General features: G+C 30.2%; 1 protein-coding gene across 1 annotated transcript in view; it reads left to right on the forward strand.

Annotated features, from left to right (window-relative positions):
- Window positions 1-11,297, forward strand: part of LOC107438621 (ectonucleoside triphosphate diphosphohydrolase 6-like) — a 17,059-nt gene extending 5,762 nt beyond the window's left edge. Inside the window, exons 5-12 of the mRNA XM_043050587.2 lie at window positions 2,463-2,538; window positions 4,071-4,106; window positions 4,229-4,391; window positions 5,310-5,374; window positions 7,569-7,668; window positions 8,105-8,250; window positions 9,311-9,471; window positions 11,106-11,297. Coding sequence (XP_042906521.1) covers window positions 2,463-2,538; window positions 4,071-4,106; window positions 4,229-4,391; window positions 5,310-5,374; window positions 7,569-7,668; window positions 8,105-8,250; window positions 9,311-9,471; window positions 11,106-11,174 — 816 coding nt within the window. The 3' untranslated portion in view covers window positions 11,175-11,297. The remainder of the gene's footprint in view (window positions 1-2,462; window positions 2,539-4,070; window positions 4,107-4,228; window positions 4,392-5,309; window positions 5,375-7,568; window positions 7,669-8,104; window positions 8,251-9,310; window positions 9,472-11,105) is intronic.
- Window positions 11,298-14,463: the final 3,166 nt, after the last annotated feature.

Below are 14,463 nucleotides of genomic sequence, written 5' to 3' on the forward strand. Positions count from 1 at the left end.
AATGTTTCGCCTTTTTTAGGGATAACAGGAAGGCTGGTGTCGCTTCTTTTTGTTGTTCTATATATTCAATCGTACATTCGATAGCTTTTAGTCCATCTGTATGAGAGATGTTGATTTTAATAATCACTGTCTTCATCATCTTCGCTAGATTCATTATCATTATTGACGATATTAACGATAATTTCATCAGACCAAGTTGTTGGATTTTGTTTTTCTGAGTGTTTGGAAGATAAAGTTCAGATTTATTTTTCAGCGGTTTTTTTAAAAATAAACTAGAATAAAAATAAATCCTTGAAATATTTGATAGCTCGGTTAAAGCGGAAACTCGGATAACCGGGGCTCGGGTTATCGGGACTCTACTGTATAATATAAAAAAAATTAAAGTCAATTTCCACTTAGGTCCACAAAGAAACATTTTATTTTAGTTACTTTTTATGAAATAATTACAATTTTTTCTTCCATATAAAACTGAAATCAATTAATTAAATTTAATGAATGAATTAATATTTGAAAAAAATGTGTTGGCAACAAGTGTCATCCATTACAAGTTTTAAAAAAATTTATTTGAACCTGAGTGGATGAATAAAAAGTATTTTATTAACGATTGAAATTCTGAACAATATATTAGGTAGAGTGTGAACTAATAGTAGGAATTGAAAGAAAGTGTTTCTTTACACAATTTTATTGGTTGTTCAACATCAAATTCGGAAAGATAGTACATAACAGTTTGCACTGTTAAGAACCAGCAAAGAAAGTCATTAGACAAGCCCATTTGCTATATTTTTTACCCATTTGATCTCTGATTAATGTTGTTTAATCTTTGTATGCAAATGTTTAGTAAACCGCATTAGCGATTACAATAACTGTTCTTTTGGAATGTTCTAAATATATTAATTGTACATACTTTTAGGCAGTACAAAATATTACATATTTGTTAGAATGGGCCAAAAGTATTATACCAGTTGAGAAATGGAATGTAACTCCCCTAACATTGAGAGGAACTGCTGCCCTGAGAGCCTTGCCTAAATTTCTTTCAAGCTCTCTATTCGATGAGGTAAGAATTGAGAAATATATCTGTGCTTTTAATCGTATATGTATGTTAATCGTTATTAGATGATAAAAGAAGCCTGGTTTCAATACTGAAAATTTATACATGTATGCTTATATTGTATAAATATAGTTGATTTTTTTCATTTTTTACGTTGTTTGAAAGCTTATATTTCTGCCTGTCTTGCTATACGGAAACGAAACCTGGACTTTAAACCTTGACGTCTAACGCCCGATAGAAAAGTTTGAAAGAAAGATACTTAGGTGCCATACCAGAGGGGGGATGTTGGCGAACACGGTACAACTTTGAACTTTATGGGCTCTGTAAACATCCTCAAATTATGCAGATAATCCGAAGCAACCGACTAAGATGGCTCGGCCATATATGGAGAGGCTCTTAAGATAGCCCTGTAAAAATTGCCACCTTTAAGAACCCTCAGGGGTCCCGCTCTAGAGGTAGACCACCTACTCGATGGCTCAACGACACCGAAAACGACCTCAAAGTCCTAAAACTTAAGAACTGGAGGGGAGTTGCCATGGACAGAGGGAGCTGGAGAAGGCGTGCTGTTGAGGCAACCAAGGCCTGCAAAGGGCTGTTGCGCTCCTGAAGAAGAAGAAGAAGAAGAAAGCTTATATTGAACAAAATAATGTCAAAATGATTTCCAAAATCCAAAATGTAGTAGCGATCAAAGTTGTGACCCAAATACCGCCTCCTAACTTCCATGGCAAATACAATTACAAAGTTGTACTTACCTTTATAAAAACAGGATGTTTTTGAGGCTTATTAATTTAAAAAAACATTACACCTGAGGTAGAAAATGATGTTATATTTTGCACCGAAATGAAGGCCATCCCTAAACTTTAATTTCAACCTTATTTAGATCTCATAAAATCAACTTCATATATAGCTCTGCAATACTTTTAGTTGAAATTGGACAAAATTATTCCAAGTTCTATTATTAAAGTGTAGAAAAAATAATTTCCACACCTCAAAAAGACACTTTTTTAGCTGATTGCTCTAAAGTAGATTTCCATCAACTTCAAGTGTTAATGAAGCAATTTCTTGATTAAGAACTTTGAGAAGTTGGTTTTCTAAAGTTGTTTTTAAAGTCAGCTTCAAATTAATCTTAGCACCTCAAAACAATCTTAAATCAATCTCAAAAACACCTTAAATTTTTGTAGGCGATGCACGTAAAATCGCATTTGTTTTTCCATTTCATTCCATCAGGATGTTATAGAGTATTCCATTTTATTTTTTTGAGATAAGAATTATTCAGAAATTGCAAAACATTGAGACACTGGTTTTAATAAATAAACTTTTTAAATTATATGATTCATTTTTTTTTCGGTGTTTCTCAGGTCAGACTGATGATTCTCCAATCACAAATTATTAATTATTTCGAATTTATTTTTAGATAAATCAAGTTCTTCAGAATTCTCCGTTCTACTGTCCAAATAGATGCATATCGCTTTTGACAGAAGAAGAAGAAGGTATTTTAATTTCAAAATTGTATTACCGATTAATTCAAGTAGATTAAAATACACAAGTTTTCTTTATTGTAAGCTTTTAAACTGAATATCTATTATATTGTAAAACAGTTTAGCCAATATTATGTATGAAATTATGCTTTTGATATTGGTTACATCTTTTAAATTTTCTACTCATTCTTACTATGAAATAAAGAACTTAGTGCTTATTTTATTTTAAAACTTTATAACCGTCGTTGAACGGTCGACCCAATTTTGATTTTGGGTTTGGACCATCAATGTTCAACTTGGCATTGAACATTGATAGTCAATGTTCAATGACTATCAATGTTCAATGATAGTCATTGAACATTACCTAATTATATATATATAAGTGGATACCTAATTATATATATATACTGAAATATAAGTGGTTCAGGTATTACAAAGCATAAACCTGAGTTTATGCCTTGTAATTTTGGAACCAGTTCAGAAGACAAGGAAACTGCTAGATCTAGTGTTGGGAGACATTTGCCTTCGTGGAGGACTTTTTGATGGAACTAATCTGCCTTTGCGTTGCATGGAGAGGAAAGCCACGAAAACCCCCCAAGGTTTTGTCTGACGGCAAGGGGACTCTCACCCATGATCCTCGTATCACGCGGGATATTTTACGTCAGCACTGTGGCTCGTTTGAGTCTGGTGCGGAATTCGCATCCGACAGTCATCACTGGGATTCGAATCAGGTTCACCTCACTGGGAGGTGAGCGTTCTATCTTGAACCACGGGAATTTTGTAAGTTAATTAGTTCTAAGTTTTTAGCTCAAGAATGGAAGAAAAAGTCTTCATTACAATGACTAGGTTGATGTTGAAAGATCGATTTATATTAAAAGAAAATACTCGTGAATTTTGGATTATCAGCTTTAGTAAATTTGGAAACACCAAGATGTAGGATGCAATGGCAAATGGTAGGGAAGAAGACGTGCTGTGTCAAGCAAACGTTTTAAGCATAGATCAAAAGGTAAAGAGCACACAACAACGTAACAAACTTTTAAATCTAAAAGTATACAAACTTTAACAAGTCCCTTTCTCTTGGATAAATATCCCTAATTCCCCCTGTAACATGATTTTTTGGTTGCGAGCTACAGACGTACCTGAGAAAATATCCCTCCCCTCCTATTAAAAAAAAGGAAAACGCTGAGAACCTTTGAAAACTTTTCAAATTATGCTCCAGTTCAACTGTTAACATATAGTCTGTCTAAGTGAAAAAATTCCCCTCGTGATTCGTTTGGAGCAATAGCCGTGGCTATGGTTATGAGGTTTAACTATTTCAAGTAGGGTTGTTGGGTCAATATTTAAGACAGGTTTTGGTTCGGGTTTATGAGAGAAAAGGAATTACGGAGAGAAAAGCTCCCCTCTTTGAAATACGCTACTTCTTGTTTCAATGGCAGCAGACAGCCTTAGTGGCAAGAAGAATTTTTAATATAGACAAATTATAAGTAACTATTCAATGCTAATCATTTTCTACAAGTGGATGACTAAAATGTTTATTTTTTTAGGTATTTATGGATGGTATGCTCTCAATTACCTGATTGGTAGTATATATTTTTAATGCTCAGTATAATTATTTATATAAAAATAATTCAAATTAAAAGTATATTTATTGTTATTATATATATAAAATCATTTAAGGGTCATATTACCATCTCCTTTACAGAGAAACTAAATGACTTAAACCATTCAGCAGCACTTGTAGAAACAGGAGGAGGTTCATTTCAAGTAACATTTTCAGTGGATAATCAACATGCACCGAAAGTGAAATTTATCAACAGCTCCTTTCCCAGCCTCAAGCAAAAACCATTAGCTATGTATACTCGAAGGTAAAAACCTAAATCATACTAAGTTAGTTTTTTTTTTTACTTAATTAGTTGGTTTATTGATTAAAATTTATTGACACAAGAGCCAGATATGAATATATTGCGCCAGCCACTAGGTTAAAAAAAATGCTTTCTTTTTAAAGCAGTGAATATAATCCTATTGTTTTGACAAACCTAATAAGATTGTGATGTATAGGGTCACCAAACAAGGATTTAAGATCAAGGGGAAAGCTGCCAAAGAGTTTGTTCCTCAAATACTTGAATCATTTGCAGTTTGTTAAAACGTGCTTAATAGTTAAGGTCGACTAGACACAGAGAGCAACTAGGTGCAGGATCAACAGTCGGTAAATGTTTATGGGTGTAACGGAAATGATCAATATGCAATCTATTAATTATAACCTGGGTTTTGGCGATAAACGGATATCAATTAGCGGTTTTCTAAGTAGGGGAAAATTCCATGCATTTTATTGTCTATTTGCTTACTCCAATGTTCTTTCCATGCCTGCTGTATTGCAAATTTACATATTCGTTTTAAATCGAATCACGTTTAGCACTTAGTAAAAGGTAGAATCATACATTCGAAATAGAACGGGCTTACCTTTGGGAGTAGCGTCCAAGCATGCGCACAGTAATCAGTTGTAGTATGTACACAAGTTTATATACTGAGTGCCAATTACGACAAAGTTTATGTACCAACAATTTCGAATGACCAAGGGTACACAAACTGCTCAATTGAAATATTTATAAGGAACTTGACGAGAATACGTATCTTTCCATTTAGTGTATATGTATGCTAACGTAACGTGTATGTTAAACGCTATATACTTGTAAATAAACAATCCTAAAAAAACTCGATAAAATAACTAATCCTGTGATAACCACTTATTATTATTTTTTCTTGTAATCGTTTCATTTCAACAGTTATTTAGGTTTGGGCTTCTTAAATGCAAGATTTTCTTTTCTTCAAGCATCCAATGACAATTTAGGTATGTTTGCTTCCTCCTACTTTTTAAATATTAATTTTTTTAAATCTTTGTTTGTGTAATACCACAGATGGTAAATCAAATAAAAAAATAAATCTTAGTACCTCGTAAACGGGAATTCTTGATTTAAAGAGGTAATAAAGGATTGTTCAGTCGGAACCGATGTACTCCGCCAAATGTAAACTGAAAAATCCGTCATTTCGAGCTTAAGTTGGTCAAAAGAGTATAGCAAAAAATAAAACGAAAAAAAAGACGGAAAATTTCTGATGCACTGGGAAGATAGTGAATGCAAACATCTAGATAGTATACGCCTTAAGAATCCATACTTTTTTAGAAAAAAAAATGAAATAATTCAAAGTATGGATTTGAGAAAAACTAATTCAAGTAAATTGTTATCAATACATGTTTTGTGTGGTTCTAAGAAAATTTTCACATTGGAAGGAGTTTTCTCATTTTATTGGTATTATGAATAAAATTCAGAAGAATATGGATTTTGATTTTAAGTCATTTTTTCTGATTTGTAGCAGAGCACATTTCCGAGGGGTACACATATAGTGGATAATTTGTAAATTTTTAAAATTGTTTGCGCGGTTATAATCATTTGGAATTTCTTTCACATAAAAATACAGGCTTTTTTTTGAATAAATTTTGAAAAATATAATTTTTTTTTTTGAAAATTCTGGAGGACACAATTTTTATAATATTTATAAAGATTTTTTTTTAAAAAAAAATAGTTTTGCCAAAAAGATTCTAAATTTGTAGTGAATTCCTTGTTTAAAAATTTCTTATATTTAGTTAGTTGGTTTAGATTCTTCAGTGCAAAAGTCAGTTGTGGCTATATTGCATCTACAACTAGTATTATTAACATCAATTCCAATGTTGCATAAAAACAGTTTGCCCCACAACAATCATTTGTTAGTTTGTAATATAAAAGAGCGGGCAACATAATTTTGGAAAATATCAGAATATACCAACAAATATTTGCAGAATATATATTTTTAAAAAAATAACTTTTGTTTAAAACACTCAAAGTTGTTATGTTTATAAACATTCCGTTAAATAGCGAAAAAAGTTCCTAATTTTAGCAAAAATATAAAAAAATTTATAAATTAAGAAATGAAGCAAAAGCGAGATATACAGTTTTAAAGTTTCCTATAGTTCTAAGTTTAACTGTCCTTTAACTTACAAACTCTTTAAATTTCCCTTTAACCCTTTGACGCAGATGAGAAACCGGTGACCCTTTTGTATATTTTTTTGAGCTCCAATTACAATCAAAAATATATTTTAGTGTTTCTCTAATTATAAAACCTTTCATTAACCTTTTGGCGTAAATGGGACACCGTTGTCCCTTTTCATATGTATTTTTGACGCTAAAATAACAAGAAAAAGTATAGTTTGCTACTTTTAATAATAAAAAACAGTCTAATAGGTACTAAAGGAATCTGTTAGATTATGCGAATTAAAGATTATTCGTAGATAATTATTTGAAGTCCAAAAAAGTATATATTTTTTTCATTCATATTTATATATTTATCAATAATTGGTTTTGTAAACTAAAAAAATTTCAATAATGAATAACTATTTCTCTTCGATCTATGTCACTGAATATAAGTGGAAAATTGAAAAATTATATTTTGGAAGATTTTACCTTTCACGCAGAAAAAAACGCCAGTGTTTCATACTGAATTTCATAACCATAAATTATAAAAATACTAAATGTAACATTTTTCACTGGTTTTGACCTAAATTAATATATCATCATCATCATCATAATTGACCATACTGCTCAGTGTGGGCCAATGCCTTCCCATGAAGATTTCTCCGTAACGACTTCCGATTGATCTAAACTAATACAAAATAATGTTTAAAAAATTTAAAAATATGTTTAATAAAAATTTTGTGTCAAAGGAATAATTCAGAGCATTAAGTTAGTTGTTTTAAATTTTTGTGACGCGGAAAAAAAAAGAGAATCAGTTAAAATTCAAAGTTAAGAAAAGGAGTGCTGCCAAAGTAGTTTAAAATAGAAAAACATAGTACATAAGCATAGTACATATACAAACATAAACTTAGAACATCTCAAACAAATATGGATTATATTATCCACTGCTATAAAATGTATTGTGTTAATTATCCTTATTTGCATTATTGAGTTTTGTTTCAATAACTTAAGTATACAAATATATTTGTTGCATTTCAGGTCTCCCAGAAGAAATCGGGAAAACAATGTTTATAAGTTCTTGCATTCAGCCACATCATGCGGGGGTTTTGCATTATAATAATGTGGATTACATTGTTATGTAAGTTTAATAAATTTTATACGCGCACACATGCATTGAAACCCCTCAGTAAAAACACGCGTAATAATTGTAGTTACAACGAACTTTTCTTTTTATGGCCAAATACAAAGTTGTAATGGTCAAAAAATTTATAAAAATAGTAAGAAATGAAATAACTATATTTAAATTACTAATGTTCTAGTTATTGTGAACCTTTTCTTACAAATATTTAATTAAGGATAAGAAAAAACTTGGGAGCAAATAATCACATTATTTTTAATGCTAGATAAGGTATCACAATCAAACTTTGAAATAAAGATCTAAAACCCTAAAAGATGTATGAGCTACTAACAAATGCATTAATATTACTCATACTACTCATAACGCAATACAATTCATAACTCAAATTTTTATTTTTTTATTATATGAATCAAATACTTTTTTTTTCATCTTTCAGTGGTCAAAAGAATAAAAATTTTAGTTATGAACATTGCTATCAAAAAGTTGTTAATTTTCTTGGCAATCAAGTAGAAAAGATTGAAGAATTGAACAATAGAGACATTTATGTAGCAGGAATAAATTCCGGATTATCATATCCTATGCGTAAGTAAATGTTTGAATGGAATACATAATTTATAATCAATATTCGATGTAACGTTTTAGATTAACACCTATCCTTGTATAAGAGCAGCATTTAAAAGTAATTGATGTTAATTAGAATTTGAGAAAATTCATTTAAAATTAAGCGCTTCAGTGAGACGTTTCTTTACTACAAACTTTAAAGTCTTTTTCTGAATCAATATTTATCATTTTAAGGAACCGTTTTAGTTGTACCGTATACTCTCGATATCACGAATTTCGATATCTCGAAAACCTTGCTATGTCAAAAAAATATTTTTACCTTTGGCATTATATATCCACCTAATGTTAGTTATAATTCCTATGTCGAAGGGTTTCTTCTCAAAACCTTGCCAAATCTTTTTAGTAGAAATTCAATTTTTCAGAAAAATCACAATGGAAGTTCATTGTAAACCAACTCTTCTCTATTTAAGGCATAATTATATTAGCCTTTCTTTTAAAAATAAAATTATCATTGTTTTATTTGAACTTATAGTCAACTATCATTACGTACATTTTTAATAGTAGTTATTATTACGTTACATGACTATACTTTTTAGAGTAATATTTTACAATACTTTTTTTTTTAACTTTTTCGAACATGTTTAGTTCTGAACTTGTTATCTTCTGCTCAAAGATTTGAGCATTTGGGGCAGCATTGCATTAAAACCTGGGAACTACAGAATGTTCCTGTAAGTTGTTTGCTGAATTTTATTTCAGCTATAGGGCTTTCATGCTTATCATGATTTAGGGTTAGGGTACAATAGACCTCTGGTCGATGTGCCCTGCTCTCTGGAGCTGCCCAACCATAAGTCTAAGCCAAGTCTAAAGGTAGTGGGCTAAGCTGAACCAAACGTAAATGGCACTGCGTAAGTTAATTAAGGAGCTGAAACAGTGCTATAAGTCCTACCTGAAGTAAACAAACGGAAACCGTGGGAAATCAGTTAAACTAAAAAAGCAAATCTATTCTGAAAATATTTATTAATGCTTAGAATTGGATGAAATTGAACTTTTTTTTTCTTTTTTCATGTATTATACTTGGTAGGTAAAGATGGTGACTATTGTACACTAGACACTTTTGTCAACACCTGTAAACATTATTGCTCAGTCGAAATACCATACGCAACATTTCTGTGTTTTGATTGTACTTATGTGGCAGCTTTTTTGACTCATGGATTGGGACTCGACATAAGGAAAGAAGTTAAGGTGACACAATTAGAATTATGTCTTTTATATTGCGTTTTTTCAATTTACGTTGAAGAGTAAATGAAAGGCCTAAGAAGTGGCCACTCATAGGTTCCATAAATCTTTAGGATTCCTTTCAAGTTTTAATAATTTCTAAACATTTTTTAAATAATTTATTTATATAATATGTGTATATTATAGTATTTTTTTAAAAATGTTTTCAATAGAGCGTTTATTTAGAAATTTTTCAGTTTTCAGTTATTTAATCACCTTAGTACTTAAAATGTGGCAATAGTAGAAAGTACAAGTGAAACTTCTGTTATAGTTCTTAAAGATAGTGTGATTTTATGATGGATGCACATCTAACCACCATCCTAAAAATTTACGTGAAGGGATGAACAAACAAATAACTTTGAATAAAAGTCTCTCTTTATATCAAATAAGCGGAATTAATACACAATAAGAGTTAGTTTAATGTTTATTAAGTATTATTTTATTAAGTATCATTTTTACACGAACTAGAAAGTTAGTTAACTGATTGGTTAGTGCAATATCCACAGATTGAGTTCAGTTAAATCACACCAAAAACCTGCTTGAAATCAGAATAACTAGATTAAAAGTTTAGACAAATTTGTTAAAATTGAAACAACTAAATTCAAGCTGAAATATATGCTTTTGTATAAACATTTTGCCAATGATTAAATTAGAGACACTTGTGAAAATTTTCATTCTTATTCATCAATTCTTTCATTACAATCTATAAACGTGCTAAATACCAATTATAGAATTTTAAATAAGTAAAATATACTTCAATGATTATGGAGTTTAAGGTCAACAATTATATAAATCAATTATAACCAATTGTCAAAACAATCATATATAAACCAATTGAAATTTTCTTAGAATAATAAAACGGCGTGACCCTGCAAATAACTAAAAATTGCACGTCAAAAAGGACCTTATCGATCTTTCTTTTCTATTAATATAACTATATGCTTCATCAACTTTATAAATTTAATCATGATTCATAAATTTTTAGTAATCCAATCGTGTTTCAGAAACTTCATCCGTCTCATCCTGTTTCATAAACTTCCTTAATCAAGTCAATTTTCATGAATTACATTAATTCATGCATCATGAGTAAAATCATTATTCAATGTGTTAATGAATCTTGATGAAATTTATAAAGTATGTATGTTACAAAAGCTTCATTAATCATTTATTATGAACTTCGACAATTCAATCATGATTCATAAATTTTTATTAATCCAATCGTGTATCATAAACTTCATCAATCTAATCCTGTTTCATAAATTTCTTTAATACAATCAATTTTCATAAATTACATTAATTGAAACAGTTATTAATTTTTAAATGAAATACTCTTTTTAAAATTAACAACTGACATTTTAAAACTAATTGTGCATGCTTTTAAATTGTGTATGCTTTTATGCTAACTATTAAAGTGAACATATTAATCCTTCTAATATTTTGTTATGCTGTCTTCTGAATATAATATCTTATGAGTATTTTAATAAACAGTATTTTGAATACTGTATCATAATTGTCCTCGTTTTAGATGTTGTTTAAATAAGCATTGCTCTTATGTTAATTATTATTAAATAAATTGCATTCAATATAATTTTTCTTTGCAGATTCTGAACAAAATAGATGGAATTCCAATTAATTGGTGCTTAGGTGTTGCTCTTAACACGTTAATCTGAAACGAAAATAATAAATTTAACGCTGACAGTATTCACGTAAATACTAAAGATGAACATTTGTAATACATATTTTATTTCATTATTCATTTAGAGTTGATTAAAAGAACATTTTTTTATTTTAAATTAATCATTTCTTTCACAATTAAAAACATGAATAAAGTTTTTCATGGAATACGATCTGATTTAGATCAATCGCGTCAATCGACGTTGTTATAAACTATATATAAGATAGAAACAAAGGAGAATAAAGGAGGAAAATCGACATTTGACACTACCCATATTTTTAAAACCCACATTTTTAAACCCCTGTTTGCTTCATGAATATAAACTCTTTACAACTAGATTCTCTTATTCAACTAGAGAATTTGTGTTTTGAAAATAATTTTAAAAATATGAGTTTGAGAAAACCTTACTTCCACAACCCTCTTCCTTTCCTTCCATAAATTGCTACTGATTTTAAAACTTTCTAAATTTTACAAAGCATAATTTAATAACTTAAAAAAATTGGGAGTTTTAGATTTCTTTGATTTCATCGCGAAATCATTTACGAACAGCTTTTGTTCTACTTTCTTAATCTTATCTTAAATTTAATTTAGAATTCTGAATTTTTTACAGGAGTTTTAAAAAAGCACAGACATTGTATAAATGAAACTATTTTTGAGAAACGTGGCAAAGATTTTTTATATTTTGTTTTTTTTTATGCCAATCAGGTGCCTAGCAGTTAGCATGCATGGCTATGAAACCAATGGCTGCGGGTTCGAATCCCGCTCAGGGCATGGATACTTCTCTCTCTGTGCCTGTTCTTCGGTCCTGTGTTGTGAATTTGGCTCACCATATGAACGGGTATCTGTGGGGTTGGTAATGCTGCCGACCTTCGTGACTTAGGCCGCAAGGTGCTCACCAGGCAAAATAAGAAACACTTTCGGAATCTTTCATGGCGAGTTTCGATAGTTTAAGTGTCTGCAGTTAAAAAAAAGGGAGAAGGGGGAGTTTTCTTCAGAGATAAAATTTGAAGAAAAATAACGATAGTAAGACGTCTTGCAAGCTCGATAAAATTCATACGAATCATATTATTAACTTGAAGCAACGTTTAACACGCATTCAAATGTGCTCTTTGTAAAGCAAACTAGCTTTTTAATTTACATTTTATTTTATGACCGACGTTGAACAGCCGACCCAATTCTGAGTTTGCGACTACCCATGTTCAACTTCGCAGCCTTGTAGTTTTAAACCCAACCCAGAAGACAAGTAAATTCCTGTAGCAAATAATGGTACAAACTTGCATTCGTGGAGGATTTTTTCGATGAAAATATCCCGCATATGAGTTACATGGGAAGAAAAACCACGAAAACGATCCATGGTTAGTATGACGGCAAGAGAATTCTAACCCATGATTTCGTGTACAACTGAAGATATTTTATGTGAGCACTATTATCGATGTGTGCCAGGAGCAAATTTCGTACTAGTCAGCCACCGCTGGTATTCGAACCTGGTTATTATTTTGAATTACATAGTTTAATAATATTACATATTAATTTGAATAATGATTTTAAAATATTAATTGTTCATAATAATTATATAGTTATAAAAATTAAAAATAAAAAAGTTCCAACAGTTTTGGAAGAATTTAAACCTTTAAACATATCTTGGCTACATAAGATTTCTCCACTAGATGATAAATTATTCAGGATATTCAAAGTTGCTTACCTTAGTTCAAGCTTTTCCGAATTTATTAAATTAAATAAAAAATAATAATTACTAAAATTTATTTTTTACGTGAAGTTATGTTTATGTAAATAATTTTCATGAATGGTGGCAGAAATTTTAAAATTTTTAGTTTTAGTATTATAATTATAACTATAATTAATTTGTCGCTCTAAAAGAAAGACAAATTCAACTTTTGTCGCTCTTTTGTCGCTTAATCAAACTACAGGAGCCATATTTTCTCAAATTGCAACCCCCCTCCCCATATTCTGGGGATCAAAAATCGGAATCCATCGAAAAGAAGACGTGTTTTGACAAAAAATTTTTGTCTCCAATGTCACAACTTTACTTAATGTTATCAATAATTAATTAGCGAAGTTTTTAAAATGCGTCTTTTATAGAGAAAAATAAACTGTCGTCACCTGCCACATACCGACTAAATATAACAAATCGCGACTTAGAAATTGTCTGCCAGTCTCCATCCGATCACTACTATCTTCATCTACCCCTTGTCCATTATTTTTTTAATTTTTTAAATAAAGTTGGAAATTCTGAAAATTGCTTTATTTCTCGCTTGTGACTTAAAATTTTTCTTCATGTTAGAAATAAGCAATGTAATGTTCACAAAATTTTTAAAAAAAACTTCTTCAAAATTATATTTTTAAAAATTGTTAATTAAAAAGAAATTAAATAGTGTTATATAAGTGTTAATTAAAATTTTACTTGAAGAGCTGCACGTTAATTAAAAAGTATTAAAAATGCCACCATTGACTATAGACCTCAAATTCGCCCTATGTCTTTCAAAGGATTTAAATTGCACTTTAGTATATACGAACCAGATTATTAGATCAAAATTTCATTTAAAGAGATTGATACTTGCTTGGCCCCCATTGTTAGAGTATTTATAGCGTTTCTGAAATATATATAAGTAGAATACAACAATATCTTCAACGACAACAATGATCATTTTCATTGTTTCGTAAGAAAAACTCCATTAAAAACAAAATTTCGTTGTTTTCATTGTTAAAATTAACATCTATTGTAGAAGAATCAATTTCATTTCTATTCTAAACTTTGGTGAGTATAGAAAGCTTTCTAACTTACTGCGAATTAAAAAGGCGAATTTTGTGAAAATGAAAGTTTCGATTGACGAAATAATGAATGAAAATCAGATCTGCGATTTAATTGATGCATGGTTCTGTTTTCTTGAATATAGTGCAACATTGACTGAGAGTGAGGAAAACTACGAACATGCACCAATGTCGCATGAAAAGCTTGCTGATGAGGATATTTGTGGGTTGCATCAAGGGTCAAATCCAAATGGTGATTTAAGTGTAAATGACACAGAGAATTTGGCGAATGATGAAATAATCGATGAAAAACATATTTGCGATTTGATTGATTCATGGTTTTGGTTTCTAGAGTATGATGGGATAGTGCCTGAATCACATTATGAGGAAAACTATGGATTTGATCCTACGTTATGTGAATTGGATTTGGCAAAAACAGAAATTTTTAATGATGATTTAAAAGGTGAAGAGCAAATTTGTGAATTGATTGATTCATGGTTCTGCTTTCTTGAGTA

The sequence above is a fragment of the Parasteatoda tepidariorum genome, chromosome 3 (genome assembly GCF_043381705.1).
Source record: "Parasteatoda tepidariorum isolate YZ-2023 chromosome 3, CAS_Ptep_4.0, whole genome shotgun sequence".
Taxonomy (NCBI): domain Eukaryota; kingdom Metazoa; phylum Arthropoda; class Arachnida; order Araneae; family Theridiidae; genus Parasteatoda; species Parasteatoda tepidariorum.